Source organism: Oncorhynchus mykiss, chromosome 17 (genome assembly GCF_013265735.2).
Source record: "Oncorhynchus mykiss isolate Arlee chromosome 17, USDA_OmykA_1.1, whole genome shotgun sequence".
In the NCBI taxonomy this organism is placed as follows: Eukaryota; Metazoa; Chordata; class Actinopteri; order Salmoniformes; family Salmonidae; genus Oncorhynchus; species Oncorhynchus mykiss.
This window is the reverse complement of record NC_048581.1, coordinates 87,158,801-87,177,609: the sequence shown is the minus strand read 5'-3', so window position 1 is coordinate 87,177,609 and position 18,809 is coordinate 87,158,801. Positions and strand designations below refer to the sequence as shown.

The window sequence follows — 18,809 nt, the reverse complement described above, 5'->3', positions numbered from 1 at the left end:
TATTATGTTATAATTAAGTCTATGTTTTGATATAGCAGTCTGACTGAGCGATGGTTGGCACCAGCAAGCTCGTAAGCATTAATTCAAACAGCACTTTCGTGCATTTTGCCAGCAGCTCTTCACTGTGCTTCAAGCATTGCGCTGTTTATGACTTCAAGCCTATCAACTCCCAAGATTAGGCTGGTGTAAACGATGTGAAATGGCTAGCTAGTTAGCGGGGTGCGCGCTAATAGCGTCTTAAACGTCACTCGCTCTGAGACTTGGAGTAATTGTTCCACATGCTCTGCATGGGTAACGCTGCTTCGAGGGTGGCTGTTGTCAATGTGTTCCTCGTTCGAGCCCAGGTAGGAGCGAGGAGAGGGACGGAAGCTATACTGTTACACTGGCAATACTAAAGTGCCTATAAGAACATCCAATAGTCAAAAGGTATATGAAATACCAATGGTATAGAGAGAAATATCCTATAAATACTATATTAACTACAACCTAAAATGTCTTACCTGGGAATATTGAAGACTCATGTTAAAAGGATCCACCAGCTTTCCTATGTTCTCAATTTTTTACATGGCACATATTGCACTTTTACTTTCTTCTCCAACACTTTGTTTTTGCATTATTTAAACCAAATTGAACATGTTTCATTATTTATTTGATGCTAAATAGATTTTTATTGATGCATTATATTAAGTTAAAATAAGTGTTCATTCAGTATTGTTGTAATTGTCATTATTACAAATATATATTTATATATTTAAATCGGCCGATTAATCAGTATCGGCTTTTTTTGGTCCTCCAATAATCGGTATCGATATCGGCGTTGAAATATCATAATCGGTCGACCTCTAGTTTGGAACATTCTAGTTTGTTGGTGATGTGGACGCCAAGGAACTTGAAGCTCTCAAGCTGCTCCACTACAGCCTCGTCAATGAGAATGGGGGCGTGCCTGGTCCTCCTTTTCCTGTAGTCCACAATCATCTCCTTAGTCTTTGTTACGTTGAGGGATAGGTTGTTATTCTGGCACCACCCGGCCAGGTCTCTGACCTTCTCCCTACAGGCTGTCTCGTCGTTGATCAGGCCTACAACTGCAGTGTCGTCTGCAAACTTAATGATGGTGTCGGAGTCATGCCTGGCCATGCTGTCGTGGGTGAACAAGGAATACAGGAGGGGACTGAGCACGCACCCCTGGGGAGCTCCAGTGTTGAGGATCAGCGTGGCAGATATGTTGCTACCTACCCTCAACACCTGGGGGCGGCCCGTCAGGAAGTCCAGGATCCAGTTGCAGAGGGAGGTATTTAGTCCTAGGATCCTTAGCTTAGTGATGAGCTTTGAGGGTACTATGGTGTTGAACGCTGAGCTGTAGTCAATGAATAGCATTCTCACATAGGTGTTCCTTTTGTCCAGGTGGGAAAGGGCAGTGTGGAGTCATCTGTGAAATCTGTTTGGGCGGTATGCGAATTGGAGAGGGTCTAGGGTTTCTGGGATAATGGTGTTGATGTGAGCCATTACCAACCTTTCAAAGCACTTTATGGCTACGGACGTGAGTGCTACTGGTCTATAGTCATTTAGGCAGGTTGCCTTTGTGTTTTGGGGCACAGGGACTATGGTGGTCTGCATGAAACATGTTGGTATTACAGACTCAATCAGGAACATCTTGAAAATGTCAGTGAAGACACCTCCCAGTTGGTCAGCACATGCCCGGAGCACGTCGTCCTTGTAATCCGTCTGGCCCCGCAGCCTTGTGTATGTTGACCTGTTTAAAGGTCTTACTCACGTCGGCTACGAAGAGCGTGATCACACAGTTGTCCGGAACAGCTGATGCTCTCATGCCTGCCTCAGTGTTGCTTGCTTGAAGCGAGAGAAAGAGAAACTGTAATGTAGTTCTTTGTGAATCTATAGCACATTAAAGTTATTTCTCTCTTTCTCTCTCTCTCTATTTAGTATGTCAACTACCGCCTACGGTCTTTCTCTGCCCAGGAACTGACCTCAGAGCAGACATAATTCATTGAATATTTACTTTTACTGGAGAGAGACCTGATTTCATATCTCTATAAATCCCAGAGACATGGGAACATTTAGTCCTAGTATAAAAATGTTGAGGATTTTGCATTTTCAGGAGCAGTTTGAACATCTAAAAGTAACTTACTAAATTATCTCATCTTATATTTGAAAATGATTCACCAACCGATTATAAATTAGGAACTTTTATTATCTTAGCTTACATTATCCAGTGTGAAACATACAACCTAGTCTCATGCAACCGTCAATGCTAGAAGCAAAGGTTAACTTTCCACTGTAGTTATTTTACAACTACTACTCTGTCTACCACCGTGAAACTGTAACGCACTTCTATGTGGATCTATAGCACATTACTGGTGTGTCTTCGGTTCTTACTGTTTGAACGTGGCCTTCCATGATGTCACCTCCTCCAGGAGGGGCGGCAGGGTAGCCTAGTGGTTAGAGCGTTCGACTAGTAACCAAAAGGTGTAAGCCCATTCTCTCACCAGTACTTGTCATCAGTGCCACCTACAGCACACAGGGAGCTGGGACGAGGCCTCAGGAGGGAGCTGGGACGAGGCCTCAGGAGGGAGCTGGGACGAGGCCTCAGGAGGGAGCTGGGACGAGGCCTCAGGAGGGGGCTGGGACGAGGCCTCAGGAGGGGGCTGGGACGAGGCCTCAGGAGGGAGCTGGGACGAGGCCTCAGGAGGGAGCTGGGGACGAGGCATCAGAGAGCTGGGAAAAGGCCTCAAGGTCATTCACCAACTGATCTTAGATTTGGAATATAAATCTAATAATAAATGGACCATCAGACCTAGACTCAAATATCAAGAGCCTAAGATGCTAATTTAAATGGTTTGAACATCCACACCTGTTCACACTTGACTGGTATCCAGACACAACGGGTGACTGGAGAAGTGAGCAAGAAAATCTGATCACAATCAGGTCACAGATATTTCAATAATCTACACATGTGTAACAATGTGGACAAGATCATGACAAAGGGTGAATGTCAGCACCAGGTAAAGTGGTATACTTACTGTAGTATAATTGTGCAAAATAGTAAGGAGCTGTTCAGTCACTTAGTTCGCCATGTCTCACTGCACTCCATCATGTGAGGTGTTCCTACCTACCGGGGTGTTCCCACCTACCGGGGTGTTCCTGCCTACTGGGGTGTTGCCGCCTACTGGGGTGTTGCTACCTACTGATGTATGAGGTGTTCCTACCTACTGGGGTGTTCCTACCTACTGAGGTGTTCCTACCTACTGGGGTATGAGGTGTTCCTACCTGCTGGGGTATGAGGTGTTCCTACCTGCTGGGGTATGAGGTGTTCCTACCCTCTGGGGTATGAGGTGTTCCTACCCTCTGGGGTGTTCCTACCCTCTGGGGTATGAGGTGTTCCCACCTACTGGGGTGTTCCCACCTACTGGGGTGTTACCACCTACTGGGGTGTTCCCGACCCACTGGGGTATGAGGTGTTCCCACCTACTGGGGTGTTCCCACCTACTGGGGTGTTACCACCTACTGGGGTGTTCCCGACCCACTGGGGTGTTCCCGACCCCCTGGGGTGTTCCCGACCCACTGGGGTGTTCCTGACCCACTGGGGCGTCCCGACCTACTGGGGTATGAGGTGTTCCTACCTGCTGGGGTATGAGGTGTTCCGACCCGCTGGGGTGTTCCTACCTACTGAGGTGTTCCTACCTACTGAGGTGTTCCTACCTACTGAGGTGTTCCTACCTGCTGGGGTATGAGGTGTTCCTACCTACTGGAGGTGTTCCTACCTACTGAGGTGTTCCTACCTACTGAGGTGTTCCTACCTACTGAGGTGTTCCTACCTGCTGGGGTATGAGGTGTTCCTACCTACTGAGGTGTTCCTACCTACTGGGGTATGAGGTGTTCCTACCTACTGAGGTGTTCCTACCTACTGGGGTATGAGGTGTTCCTACCTACTGAGGTGTTCCTACCTACTGGGGTATGAGGTGTTCCTACCTACTGAGGTGTTCCTACCTACTGGGGTATGAGGTGTTCCTACCTACTGAGGTGTTCCTACCTACTGGGGTATGAGGTGTTCCTACCTACTGAGGTGTTCGTACCTGCTGGGGTATGAGGTGTTCCTACCTACTGAGGTGTTCCTACCTACTGGGGTATGAGGTGTTCCCACCTACTGAGGTGTTCCTACCTGCTGGGGTATGAGGTGTTCCTACCTACTGAGGTGTTCGTACCTGCTGGGGTATGAGGTGTTCCTACCTACTGAGGTGTTCCTACCTACTGAGGTGTTCCTACCTACTGGGGTATGAGGTGTTCCTACCTACTGAGGTGTTCCTACCTACTGGGGTATGAGGTGTTCCTACCTACTGAGGTGTTCCTACCTACTGGGGTATGAGGTGTTCCTACCTACTGAGGTGTTCGTACCTGCTGGGGTATGAGGTGTTCCTACCTACTGAGGTGTTCGTACCTGCTGGGGTGTGAGGTGTTCCCACCTGCTGAGGTATGAGGTGTTCCTACCTACTGGAGGTGTTCGTACCTGCTGGGGTGTGAGGTGTTCCTACCTGCTGGGGTATGAGGTGTTCGTACCTGCTGGGGTGTGAGGTGTTCCTACCTGCTGAGGTATGAGGTGTTCCTACCTGCTGGGGTGATGCCACCTACTGGGGTGTTGCCACCCCACCCTCTGGGGTGTTCCTACCCTCTGGGGTGTTCCTACCCTCTGGGGTATGAGGTGTTCCTACCTGCTGGGGTATGAGGTGTTCCTACCTGCTGGGGTATGAGGTGTTCCCACCTACTGGGGTGTTGCCACCCCACCCTCTGGGGTGTTCCTACCCTCTGGGGTGTTCCTACCCTCTGGGGTATGAGGTGTTCCCACCTACTGGGGTGTTCCCACCTACTGGGGTGTTACCACCTACTGGGGTGTTCCCGACCCACTGGGGTGTTCCCGACCCACTGGGGTGTTCCTGACCCACTGGGGCGTCCCGACCTACTGGGGTGTGAGGTGTTCCATAGACTCCCCTACCGAGACGTTCTAGACCATTGGGGAGGCCCAGTACACACACGCAAATACACACACTACAGGATGGGCCACACTCCCCCCAGCCTAACAACAGACCCCATTGCTAAACACAGGGGACGCTTGGTACAGGTTGGTGTAGGTAGTCTTTTTGAGTGGTGGCCTGGAAATACACTCATATTAGTGTAATGTGTGTAATGTGCATGTTGTTATTGTCTTTTACTGTAAACACACATTTAAATAAATATCAGTAACCTGTATTCATAGACAATGGGAGTAAGTATTGTATTTTTTCCAAGATCTCGCCAAAAAACGATTGGACATGTTCTTTAATAAACCCTTTAATAATGGCTAAATAAAAGGTTATATTATTTCTGAAAGTTTACAAAGCCACATATATTGTGTTAGCTGTGCATAGTAACAAATCAATCAATCATTATTATTATTATTATTATTATTTATAAATCCCATTTTACTTCATCAGTTGTCACAAAGTGCTTTTTACAGTAATCCAACGTTGACCCCACAGAGCTTTTACAGTAACACGACCTAGACCCTACAGAGCAGAAGGCAGTGTTTGGCGACATCAGAGACTTGAGCCTGGATTCAATCTGAAACTGTGCTATATAGCAGGCCTGACGAACACGGTTAACATTGCCTTTGAAAGCCACACTGTCTACAAAAGCGAGCGGCTTGAATCCCAACCTAGAAGAGGTTATATTGGATACTCAGTGCAGCCGGCCCAGGGAATTGATGAAGGCCTTGTACACCTCTCTGTAGACGTTCCTCAGCAGTGCGTGTGTGTGTGTGTGTGTGTGTTAGCCCAGTGTAATGATATAGTTCTTGTAGACCTCTCTGTAGGCGTTCCTCAGCAGGACATAAGGGAAACAGCTCTCCAACATGTCCTGGCTCAGGAACGGCGACGCCTCCACGATCTGTAGAGGAGGTAGGTGGCCAATCAGGTGAAGAGAATACATTATTCATGTATAGAACTTTTTTTTTTTTTAAAGGTTAAATGTACAGTATACATGATTTTTGACCAGAGTCAGACGTTTTTCTCCTGACCATGTGACCTGACAGGGGAAAACGTCTGGGACCTTGTTATGAGTCACTCCGTAATCCTTGTCCCGAGCCAGAATGACCCACAAGGACCTAGTTATGGCCCTCTGACATTTTCAACATTACTATAAGTAGAAATACTGTAGGAAGACCTGAGCCTACCATGTGCAGGAGAAGGTAGATGGAGTCTCTGTTCTTGCCGTCCACCCTGTTCTCTACATTCTGACCCAGCTGGAGCAGGGTGGAAGACGCAACCTAGATGAACAAGATCACCTTTAGCAGTAGGAATAGATCTACAACTACAGGACAACTGTTAAAAAAAATCTGATGAAAATGTCCTGTGTCAACATGACCTCTTTAGAGACAGTGCATCCAGGTTGATCACGTACCAGAAGGAACTCCTTAAGGTGCTGCTCTATGTTCTTGCTCTCGACGGTGAACATGGCTGCGGACAGCTGGTTGACGGCCGTGGCCAGACAGTGGATGTTGTTGTGGTGCCCTATGGTCAATCAATCAATCAATTAGTTGGGTGACAGCCGTGGCCAGACAATGGATGTTGTTGTGATGCCCTGCGGTCAATCAATCAATCAATTAGTTGAGTGACGGCAGTGGCCAGACAGGGGATGTTGTTGTGGTGCCCTACGGTCAATCAATCAATCAATTAGTTGGGTGACGGCCGTGGCCAGACAGTGGATGTTGTTGTGATGCCCTGCGGTCAATCAATCAATCAATTAGTTGAGTGACGGCAGTGGCCAGACAGTGGATGTTGTTGTGATGCCCTGCGGTCAATCAATCAATCAATCAATTAGTTGAGTGACGGCCGTGGCCAGACAGTGGATGTTGTTGTGGTGCCCTACGGTCAATCAATCAATCAATTAGTTGAGTGACGGCAGTGGCCAGACAGTGGATGTTGTTGTGATGCCCTGCGGTCAATCAATCAATCAATTAGTTGAGTGACGGCAGTGGCCAGACAGTGGATGTTGTTGTGGTGCCCTACGGTCAATCAATCAATCAATTAGTTGAGTGACGGCAGTGGCCAGACAGTGGATGTTGTTGTGATGCCCTGCGGTCAATCAATCAATCAATCAATTAGTTGAGTGACGGCAGTGGCCAGACAGTGGATGTTGTTGTGGTGCCCTACGGTCAATCAATCAATCAATTAGATGAGTGACGGCCGTGGCCAGACAGTGGATGTTGTTGTGATGCCCTGCGGTCAATCAATCAATCAATTAGTTGGGTGACGGCCATGGCCAGACAGTGGATGTTGTTGTGATGCCCTGCGGTCAATCAATCAATCAATTAGTTGGGTGACGGCCGTGGCCAGACAGTGGATGTTGTTGTGATGCCCTGCGGTCAATCAATCAATCAATTAGTTGGGTGACGGCCGTGGCCAGACAGTGGATGTTGTTGTGATGCCCTGCGGTCAATCAATCAATCAATTAGTTGAGTGACGGCAGTGGCCAGACAGTGGATGTTGTTGTGATGCCCTGCGGTCAATCAATCAATCAATTAGTTGAGTGACGGCAGTGGCCAGACAGTGGATTTTGTTGTGATGCCCTGCGGTCAATCAATCAATCAATTAGTTGAGTGACGGCAGTGGCCAGACAGTGGATGTTGTTGTGGTGCCCTGCGGTCAATCAATCAATCAATTAGTTGGGTGACGGCCGTGGCCAGACAGTGGATGTTGTTGTGATGCCCTGCGGTCAATCAATCAATCAATTAGTTGAGTGACGGCAGTGGCCAGACAGTGGATGTTGTTGTGATGCCCTGCGGTCAATCAATCAATCAATTAGTTGAGTGACGGCAGTGGCCAGACAGTGGATGTTGTTGTGATGCCCTGCGGTCAATCAATCAATCAATTAGTTGAGTGACGGCCGTGGCCAGACAGTGGATATAGTTGTGTTTCCCTGCGGTCAATCAATCAAAGCAGAAGCCAGAGCCACACAGAGGAAAACCAAACTAAATGAAAAGACAACACTTTAAAAACATTTTTTTTTTTACAGGAACAGTCAACTCCCTAGACCGTAGGAGGTGTCCTTTAGGTCCAGCACTGCCAATAACAAAAGAAGGTTGGCCACACGTTCTATAGCTCCGATGTAACAACAACAATCCTACCGACGCTTTTGACGGAATCCTGTCTTCATCAGGGTTTCTGAATCCTTTTTATTCCAGGTCATGTTTAAAACGCAGACAGAGAAACAACCTGAACGCCATCTCTGATGTCACCATCTCTGATGTCACCCTCTCTGATGTCACCCTCTCTAATGTCACCCTCTCTAATGTCCCCATCTCTGATGTCACCATCTCTAATGTCACCATCTCTAATGTCACCATCTCTAATGTCACCATCTCATGTCACCATCTCTGATGTCACCATCTCTGATGTCACCATCTCTGATGTCACCATCTCTAATGTCACCATCTCTGATGTCACCATCTCTAATGTCACCATCTCTAATGTCACCATCTCATGTCACCATCTCTGATGTCACCATCTCTAATGTCACCATCTCTAATGTCACCATCTCTAATGTCACCATCTCTAATGTCACCATCTCTAATGTCACCATCTCTGATGTCACCATCTCTGATGTCACCATCTCTGATGTCACCATCTCTAATGTCACCATCTCTGATGTCACCATCTCTGATGTCACCCTCTCTGATGTCACCCTCTCTGATGTCACCCTCTCTGATGTCACCCTCTCTGATGTCACCCTCTCTGATGTCACCCTCTCTAATGTCACCATCTCTGATGTCACCATCTCTGATGTCACCATCTCTGATGTCACCATCTCTAATGTCACCATCTCTAATGTCACCATCTCTAATGTCACCATCTCTGATGTCACCCTCTCTAATGTCACCCTCTCTAATGTCACCATCTCTGATGTCACCATCTCTGATGTCACCATCTCTGATGTCACCCTCTCTGATGTCACCATCTCTGATGTCACCATCTCTGATGTCACCATCTCTCTGACTTTGCTCCACGGTTGTTATTTGATGCTCTTAGGAGTTCTCCATCCGGCTCTGTGCCAACTCAATAAGACTCATTTTATGGAAAGTCTATGCTGTCTGACACAATCACTATGGGGCAGCAGGTGGCCTAGTGGTTAGAGCATTGGACTAGTAAACGTAAAGGTTGCAAGATCGAATCCCCCGAGCTGAGAAGGTACAAATCTGTCATTCCGCCCCTGAACAAGGCAGTTAACCCACTGTTCCTAGGCCGTCATTGAAAATTAGAATTAGTTCTTAACTGACTTGCCTAGTTAAATAAAAGTAAAATAATAGAAACACGATAGCATCCCAAATAGCACCTTATTCCCTATATAGCACTTGGGACCTGGTCTAAAGTAGTGCACTTCCCCATGGGCCCTGGTCAAAAGTAGGGCACTTCCTTATGGGCCCTGGTCAAAAGTAGGGCACTTCCTTATGGGCCCTGGTCAAAAGTAGTGCACTACTCCTATGGGCCCTGGTCAAAAGTAGTGCACTACTCCTATGGGCCCTGGTCAAAAGTAGGGCACTTCCTTATGGGCCCTGGTCAAAAGTAGGGCACTTCCTTATGGGCCCTGGTCAAAAGTAGTGCACTTCCTTATGGGCCCTGGTCTAAAGTAGTGCACTTCCTTATGGGCCCTGGTCTAAAGTAGTGCACTATTGGGGATAGGGTGTAATTTGGGACGCTACCCAGAGTCCTTGGTAAAAAAAACAAGTCTTTCATTCGTCAACCTGCCTGAGTTAAGGTCAATAGGGAATTAGAAGTGTTCCAAGGTGTCACAGTGATGACCGTGATGATGTCACTGTTCCCCCAAATTCTGGTAAACTGGCGTGACTAGTGTCCATGGAATGTCAACCACATTGAACCAGTTAGCATAACTGTGGCAAATTCCACTTGTGTCGAATTTCACTTAGTCCTGCATTGACGTCAATGGGAGATTAGGTGGAAATGTTACTTGTGATTCACCCCTGAAAGATTCAAAAATGAGTCAGTGACTATTGTGTGTCTTTCCTAATCAGTTAGGATTTAAGCATACAGCTGGATCTACACTAGTGCTGAGCGACTACAGCTTTTTGTGGTTGGATCAGTTTCGGTTTGAGTATTAAAAATGCTGGATTGAAGGCTGTAACACAGAATAAACCAATGAATACAAGTCCCATGATGGTAGTGACCGCCCATTACTGCTTATCACCTATCAACCTTCATTTACTCACATTACTTTACTAAAATATTTCAGTTGTTCTGTATTTTACATTTGTTTTATATGAAGACTTTATTATTTCATTCCAAGGCCTACTTTTACGACTGCTGAATACCAACGATCAATCACTTAGATCATGTATTTTCAGGTAGAGATACCTCATGAAGCAACAGCTGCTCTCTACGTCCCCTCACAATCGCGCATTCATTTTGGTTAATCGCTTAGCACTAATCTACACACAACAGATGGCATGAGAAGGGGCAGCTGTTGCTATTGTAACACCCAATGAGGATCCAAATGAACACATGAACATGTAAATCAGACATGGACTCAACTCCACATTGGAGCAGATTTCGAGATCTGGAAAGAAAAACATTTTTAAATGCAGTTGTTTTTTTTTTAGAGTGAACATACAACCCTGCTTGAAGAATTTCCCCAATGGTTAAATTAAGCAATAAGGCACGAGAGGGTGTGGTATATGGCCAATATACCACGGCTACGGGCTGTTCTAGATCGCGACGCATCTCGGAGTGCTGGATAGAGCCATTAGCAGTGGTATATTGGCCATATATCACAAACCCCCTAAAGGTGCCTTATTGCTATTTTAAACTGGTTACTAAAGTAATTAGAGCAGTAAAAATACATGCTTTGTCATACCGATGGTATACGGTCTCATATACCGAGGCTGTCAGCCAATCAACATTCAGGGCTGGAATCAACCAGTTTATAATACAGATTATTAGATTAAATGAACATCCTGTCGAATGTAGGAGGAGTTGGGGTCCAGGTTCAGAGAAGGCAGAGACACAATGTAATGTTGTTTGGTTTTGCACTGAACTAAATGTATCACTAGGGTTATTGTGACCGTATGTTCAACAGGGAGCGAAGAGGGACATCTATGTACATTTACCAATAACCCAGTCCTTACCACCATAATGTCTGCTGTAGTAGGAGTTGGGATCCAAAGCCAGGATGGGCAGAGACACGGCGATGTAAACCAGGAGAAGGCAGGTTAGCTTGTACTCCTCATCAACAGATGAGTTATCTGAAGAGAAGAACTCATTTTTAGCAAACTTTCCTTTTAAAAAAAATGTTATTCTTCTAAACTCTAGAAAACATTAATAGGAAATAAACAAAAGGAAAGTTGAAAGACATTAATAGGTTAAATATTTTTTCATTTGTTTGACTTTTGGAGTCCAGCTATATAAAGGGGAGGATAGGTTGTGGAATCCTTCTGTTTCGTCATAAAGACATATTGTACAAAACCAATAAAGTGGTCCTTCGAGCCGGATAGTGACAATTGTCTTGGAACATGACCCGTGTAAAAAACGGACATCTCCACCAGAGACTATTGTATTTACCTGTACGCATACTAGCGACGGCTGCCACCAAAGCAGGGTCGATGTCACAAGTCAGTCCTGCTGCAGACGCCAGCTCAAACACCGTCAGGGTTACCTGCATCAAGTAAACAAGATGTCTTCAAAAAAATGTAATCTTAAAGATGCCTTCATTTACTTATTTGGCTTATCAGTTCTTTTCAGCTTCTAGCTGAGCAAAAAATAAAAGCCTCCATCAAGTGAATATTTCTTAAACTGAAACTATAAAAGCATTGGTTAACTACTGTTCCCTCTTTCTGTAGCAAGGGTTGGGGGGATTTTTTTTGGGGGGGGGGGGGGGTGGGGGTCAGAATTTTTCCGTTGAGGTGGTTATTTTAGTTGAGAGGTTGCAGACCAGACAGACATGATGTGTCTCTTTCATGGAGGTCAGCTTGCCTCTGCTTGGTGCCTGGTGCTGCTGACGTCTTAGGGCTCATCCTGAACCAGGCTGTGGCATGTTATGGTTTCTCTGCACACTTGGGTTCAAATCATGTTTGAAATCTTTCAAATACTTTTAAGTATTTGTTTTAGCCCGCTTGGAGTGCCAGTTTGGCATGGTTTGACTTTTCTATTGGTTTCCATAGCACTGTACAAACTCAAACCAGCACAGATAAAGTATTTTTAAATGATTTCCAATAGTATTTACACCCGGGTCTGGGATGTCTGCTTTGTATGTCCTACTCTCACGCTCAGGGGAAAGACATAAGCAGGCCAGGGGGCTTTCCACAGTCAGAGACAACTCATAAAATACGCCTTCTACTGTTCCGCTGCTCTACTGCTCTCTACTCCTCTCTACTGCTCTGAATAACACTGTAATTCAAGTTATCGTATGAACGGTTGTTTTTTTGGTAATGATCCTATCCTACCCTATACTCTCCTACCCTATCCTACCCCATCCTATCCTATCCTACCATACCCTGTCCTACCATTCCCTATTCTACCCTACCCTGTTTTCACCCTACACTGTCATGTGATCCCTTTCCTACCATATCCGATTCCACCCTATAACATACCCTTTCATCCTTCCCTATAATATCCTACCCTATCCTATTCAACCCTACCCTTTCCTATACTACCCTATAATTCCGTACCCTATCCAACCCTATTGTGTCTTATGCTACCCTATCCTATCCTTATAATACCCTACTCTATCCTATCCAACCTGCCCTACCCTATACAACCCTACTGTGTCCTATCATACGCCACCCTACCCTAACCTATTCTATCCTACCCTATAATATGCAACCCTACCCTACGCTATCCTACACTACCCTAACTAACCCTACCATATCCTACCCTACACTACCCTACCATACAATATCCTATCCAACCCTACGCTATTCTATCCTATTGTATCCTACCCTATAACACCGTATTCTATCCTCCCCAACCCAACCCTACCATATCCTACTCTAAACTATTCTACCTTAACCTACCCCATCATGCACTACCCTATCCAATACTATCATACCCTATCCAACTCTACCCTACGCTATCCTATCCCACCCTATAATACTGTATCCTATACTACCCTATCCCACACTACCATATCCTACCCTACCCTATCCCACCCTACTCTATCCTACCTTAACCCAGAATATCATGCGCTACCCTATCCGAATCTACCCTATAACGTACCTATCAATCCTACCCTATCCCACCCTACGCTACCCTATCATATCAAACCCTATGCTATCCTACCCTATACTACCCTAATCAACCCTACCATATCCTATCCTAATTTACCTTCTACCATACCATATCCTACCCTATCAAATCTTATCCTACCCTATCCTATCCCTATTGTATCATATCCTATAATACCGTATCCTAACCTATCCTAATCTACCCTATCCAACCCTACTATGTCCTACATATCATACCCTACCCTATAAAACCCTACCCTATTCTATCTTACCCAACCTTACTATATCTTCCCTTCCCTATCCCACCCTACTCTATCCTACCATACCATACCATACCATACCATATCCTACCCTACCCAACCCTCCCCGACCCTACCCAACCCTATCCTACCCACCCTACTCTGTCCTATTCTTTACTCTCAGATTATATTCAATTTTCCAAACCTAAGCAAAACACGCTGTACCTTGATGTCTGTGTCAGGGGAGACCATGTCCCTTAGGCTCTCAATGGGCCCCATCAGGTAGGGGCAATGCTTCTGCATGATCTGAAGACAGAGAACAGAGGGATTATTAGGTACTCTATGACAGGTACCCTACGACAGGATATTAATATTTTATTTGAAGCCTCGACCATAAGGGCGACAGATGTCATAAACAGTCGTGGCAGCTGGTGTCAACTCACGGCAACTGACTTCACAATGTTATAACATGACACAAACAATACACAACAACAACAACAGCCTTATTACCCACAAGAGGGGAATGACATTAAATTCTCCATTCAGTATATTATAAGTGGTAGTGTGTCCTCACGTCTTCCAGTGTGTCCTGAGCCATGGCTCTAAAGGACAGGATCACTCCGATGATGGTCATCCTCTTCAGGACGTTCTCTCCCGCTGTACAGGTTAAACACGAGAGATTAAAGCTACGTTCATACAATCTATTATCCTTTTTAGTATCATGAGGCAAAAAAACGAGATGTTTGACATGTCTGAAATCACGTCAGTTGGAGAAGCTCCAGTTATATACACACTGCACAGATCTAACAGGATCAGACGGGATTCAGTCCCCCCCGAGGTATTCCACATCACCTTTCACATCGCCAACTGATAAAGCATTCTGTTTGTCTTCTCATCTTTCTCCTGTTCCCCCTGTAGCTCACTTGGCACTCTTCCCTGGAGGTTAGTGTGTGTGTGTGTGTGTGTGTGTGCGCGTGCAGGTGTGTATGCGTGTGTGTGTGTATGTGTGTGTGTGTGTTACCAGGCAGTCTCTTCTGGAGGTTAGCCATGGCCTCAGGTTTGTCAAAGTTAGCTCTCATCTGAACTAGCACGTCCATGTTTTCTATCACCAGTTTCTGGAGGAGAGGAGAGGAGAGGAGAGGAGAGGAGAGGAGAGGAGAGGAGAGGAGAGGAGAGGAGAGGAAAAATAGAAAATAGATGGATAGAGTTGTGAGATACTGTCAAACTACCAGGTTATGAGTGCAATCACAGAGTTAATGTCCAGTTCAATCTTAATGTCAACTTTCTAGGAGACATGGAGACGTTCTCTCTTTCAGACAGTATGTTGATTTAACCTTTATTTAAGCAGGGACAAATTAGATCTTTTTTTAATATAAATTAAAATAAGGGATATTCAGGTCACAATGATCTTCATCTCCTGTTGGACTGTGTGGGGGAGAGTATGAGTTCATCTCCTGTTGGACTGTGTGGGGGAGAGTAAGAGTGACTTCATAGTTCAACAGCGGCAGATCAGAGATAGACCGCCAGCCAGCCCTCTGAGAGATATGAGCCGTCTGTAATTGTTTGAAGCTTAATCCTACCTTGAGTTCTCCGACTTGTGAGGTGATGTGCCACATCAGGTTCTCACTGAGGAACTTGAGACCGTACGGACCAATCAGCTCAGCCAGGGCCTGCATCTCTGGGCAGATTAGGGATGAAGGGGAGAATATGGATGTGTGGTTTAGAATGTAGTTGTCACACCCTGATCTGTTTCACCTGTCCCTGTGATTGTCTCCACCCCCTCCAGGTGTTGCTTATTTTCCCCAGTGTATTTATCCCTGTGTTTCCTGGCTCTCTGTGTCAGTTCGTCTTGTATGTTTAGTGAAGTCAACCAGCGTGTTTTTCACCGTACTCTGTCTTCCTGGTTCTGACCACTGCCTGACTCTGGACTCCTTTCCCACCTGCGTGATCATCCTAACTGCCCTCTGACCTTGAATCTGCCTGCCCTTCGGTACCTATTGGACTCTGAACTGGTTTTGACCTTTTGCCTGTCCAGGACCATTCTCTTGCCTGCCCCTTTTTGGATGAATAAACATTGTACGACTCCAACCATCTGCCTCCTGTGTCTGCATCTGGGTCTCGCCTTGTGCCTTGATAGTAGTTTAGACTGTAGTTTAGACTGCAGTTAGGACCAGAGGGCTACAGCACCCGAGGGCTACAGCACCCGAGGGCTACAGCACCCGAGGGCTACAGCACCCGAGGGCTACAGCACCCGAGGGCTACAGCACCCGAGGGCTACAGCACCCGAGGGCTACAGCACCCGAGGGCTACAGCACCCGAGGGCTACAGCACGGAGCTAGGTGGACGGGGCGGAGCTAGGTGGACGGGGCGGAGCTAGGTGGACGGGGCGGAGCTAGGTGGACGGGGCGGAGCTAGGTGGACGGGGCGGAGGTAGGTGGAGAGGGTGGTGCTAGGTGGAGAGGGTGGAGGTAGGTGGTACTAGGTGGAGAGGGTGGTGCTAGGTGGAGAGGGTGGTGCTAGGTGGAGAGGGTGGAGAGGGTGGAGGTAGGTGGTGCTAGGTGGAGAGGATGGAGGTATGTGGTGCTAGGTGGAGAGGGTGGTGCTAGGTGGAGAGGGTGGTGCTAGGTGGAGAGGGTGGTGCTAGGTGGAGAGGGTGGAGGTAGGTGGTGCTAGGTGGAGAGGGTGGTGCTAGGTGGAGAGGGTGGTGCTAGGTGGAGAGGGTGGTGCTAGGTGGAGAGGGTGGTGCTAGGTGGAGAGGGTGGAGGTAGGTGGTGCTAGGTGGAGAGGATGGAGGTATGTGGTGCTAGGTGGAGAGGGTGGTGCTAGGTGGAGAGGGTGGTGCTAGGTGGAGAGGGTGGAGAGGGTGGTGCTAGGTGGAGAGGGTGGTGCTAGGTGGAGAGGGTGGTGCTAGGTGGAGAGGGTGGTGCTAGGTGGAGAGGGTGGAGGTAGGTGGTGCTAGGTGGAGAGGGTGGTGGAGAGGATGGCGGTAGGTGAAGAGGGTGGTGCTAGGTGGAGAGGGTGGAGGTAGGTGGAGAGGGTGGTGCTAGGTGGAGAGGGTGGTGCTAGGTGGAGAGGGTGGTGCTAGGTGGAGAGGGTGGAGGTGTATTTAGAGGTCACCAGGCTACCCTACTGCAGACAGGTCTCACCTGAGATATCAGAGTACTCCTCTGCTCTGAAACTCTGCTCGTTCTCGATGGTCTGGTTGACGAAGCAGTGCATTGCAGGGCAGTGAACGATCAGGTTGCTGCTGGCCTGACGCAGAAGGCCCTCTAGGTACCTGTGGAGAGGCAGACGTCATATCCTCTTCCTAATGCATTCAAATGCACAACATAGGTGCTAACAGCTGCCGATGAACATCTATAACTACATGCATGTAGCAGTGCAGTGACAGAGGAAACGGTTCAGCGACTGATATAATGGCTGTTAGCCTGGAGACGTCAGAGATGAAGACAAGTCACAGAATGGTTGTCAGTTCAAATCCTAAACTCAGCAAAAAAAAGAAATGTCCCTTTTTCAGGAACCTGTCTTTCGAAGATAATTCGTAAAAATCTAAATAACTTCACAGATCTTCATTGTAAAGGGTTTAAACACTGTTTCCCATGCTTGTTCAATGAACCACTAACAATTAATGAACATGCACCTGTGGAACAGACGATAGGCAATTAAGGTCACAGTTATGAAAACTTAGGACACTAAGGAGGCCTTTCTACTGACTCTGAAAATCACCAAAAGAAAGATGCCCAGGTTGCAATGTCCGTACTGTGAGATGCCTAAGACAGCGCTACAGGACGGACAGCTGATCGTCCTCACAGTGGCAGACCACTTGTAACAACACCTGCACAGGATTGGTACATCTGAACATCATACCTGCGGGACAGGTACAGGATGGCAACAAAAACTGCCCGAATTACACCAGGAATGAACAGTTCAGACTGTTCGCAATAGGCTGAGAGAGGCCGACTGATGGCTTGTAGGCCTGTTGTAGTAAGGCGTGTCCTCACCAGACATCACCGGGCAACAAACGTCACCTATGGGCACAAACCCACTGTTGCTGGACCAGACAGGACTGGCAAAAAGTGTTCTTCACTGACTGGTTTTGTCTCACCAGGGGTGATGGTCGGATTCGCGTTTATCGTTGAAGGAGAGAGTGTTACACCGAGGCCTGCACTCTGGAGCGGGATCGATTGGAGGTGGAGGGTCCGTCATAGTCTGGGGCAGTGTGTCACACCATCATCGGTCTGAGCTTGTTGTTATTGCAGGCAATCTCAACACTGTGCGTTAAAGGGAAGACATCCTCCTTCCTCATGTGGTACCCTTCCTGCAGGCTCATCCTGACATGACCCTCCAGCATGACAATGGCACCAGCCATACTGCTCGTTCTGTGCGTGATTTCCTGCAAGGCAGGAATGTCAGTGTTCTGCCATGGCCAGCGAAGAGCTCGGATCTCAATCCCATTGAGCATGCCTGGGACCTGTTGGATCGGAGGGTGACGGCAAAGGCCATTCTCCCCAGAAATGTCCAGGAACTTGCAGGTGCCTTGGTGGAAGAGTGAAGTAACATCTCACAGCAAGAACGGGCAAATCTGGTGCAGTCCATGAGGAGGAGATGCACTGCAGTACTTAATGCAGCTGGTGGCCACAACAGATTCTGACTGTTACTTTTGATTTTGACCCCCCCTTTGTTCAGGGACACATTATTCCATTTCTGTTAGTCGCATGTCTGTGGAACTTGTTCAGTTTATGTCTCAGTTGTTGAGTCTTGTTATGTTCATACAAATATTTACCACATGTTTAGTTTGCTGAAAATAAAACCCAGTTGACAGTGAGAGGACGTTTCTTTTTTTTGCTGAGTTTATTTCTGGTAATAGTGGGAGTGGGACATGAAATAGTAATTGGAGGACTGCTGCTGGTATCACGTTACCAGTTGGTATACAGCGTGGTGATGGTCTGTCCTCCGTATGAGTCCAGTGGCTGCGTCTGCTGCAGTAGGACATTCTTGACCAGCCTAGTGACGTCCAGACTGAGGTAGCGTGACAGGGTGTGTAGGCTGGCTGTGTAGGCCCGAATCCCGGCCAGAAGGTCAGACGGACGTCCTATTTCCTGGGTGGTCTGGTTGTAATGGGCCATTCTCACGATGATCCTGGAACATTACACACACACATACACACACACAGACACACAAACTAACGTCATGGAATCAGACAGGGCTACATGGCATGGCAGGCTGAATGAATAACAGTCAGGCTCAACAAACCATGTAATGATTATTCTGTCTCTCTCGGTCTCTGTCTCTCT

The 18,809-nt window shown here is 47.1% G+C and overlaps 1 protein-coding gene across 4 annotated transcripts in view; it reads right to left on the bottom strand.

The window, feature by feature from the left end:
* Positions 1-5,324: 5,324 nt before the first annotated feature.
* nckap1l (NCK associated protein 1 like) overlaps positions 5,325-18,809 on the bottom strand; it is a 38,190-nt gene continuing 24,705 nt past the window's right edge. For 2 of the 4 annotated variants that reach the window (XM_036950897.1, XM_036950899.1), the window contains exons 21-31: positions 18,436-18,654; positions 16,662-16,792; positions 15,096-15,193; positions 14,537-14,630; positions 14,090-14,172; positions 13,741-13,821; positions 11,616-11,709; positions 11,183-11,299; positions 6,445-6,554; positions 6,218-6,310; positions 5,325-5,931 (exon numbers count right to left, since the gene is read on the bottom strand). In XM_036950897.1, coding sequence (XP_036806792.1) covers positions 5,815-5,931; positions 6,218-6,310; positions 6,445-6,554; positions 11,183-11,299; positions 11,616-11,709; positions 13,741-13,821; positions 14,090-14,172; positions 14,537-14,630; positions 15,096-15,193; positions 16,662-16,792; positions 18,436-18,654 — 1,237 coding nt within the window. In that variant the 3' untranslated portion in view covers positions 5,325-5,814. Of the gene's footprint in view, positions 5,932-6,217; positions 6,311-6,444; positions 6,555-6,581; positions 6,909-7,611; positions 7,683-11,182; positions 11,300-11,615; positions 11,710-13,740; positions 13,822-14,089; positions 14,173-14,536; positions 14,631-15,095; positions 15,194-16,661; positions 16,793-18,435; positions 18,655-18,809 lie in introns of those variants that run through there. The other 2 variants (XM_036950901.1, XM_036950900.1) reach the window with 2 other exon arrangements.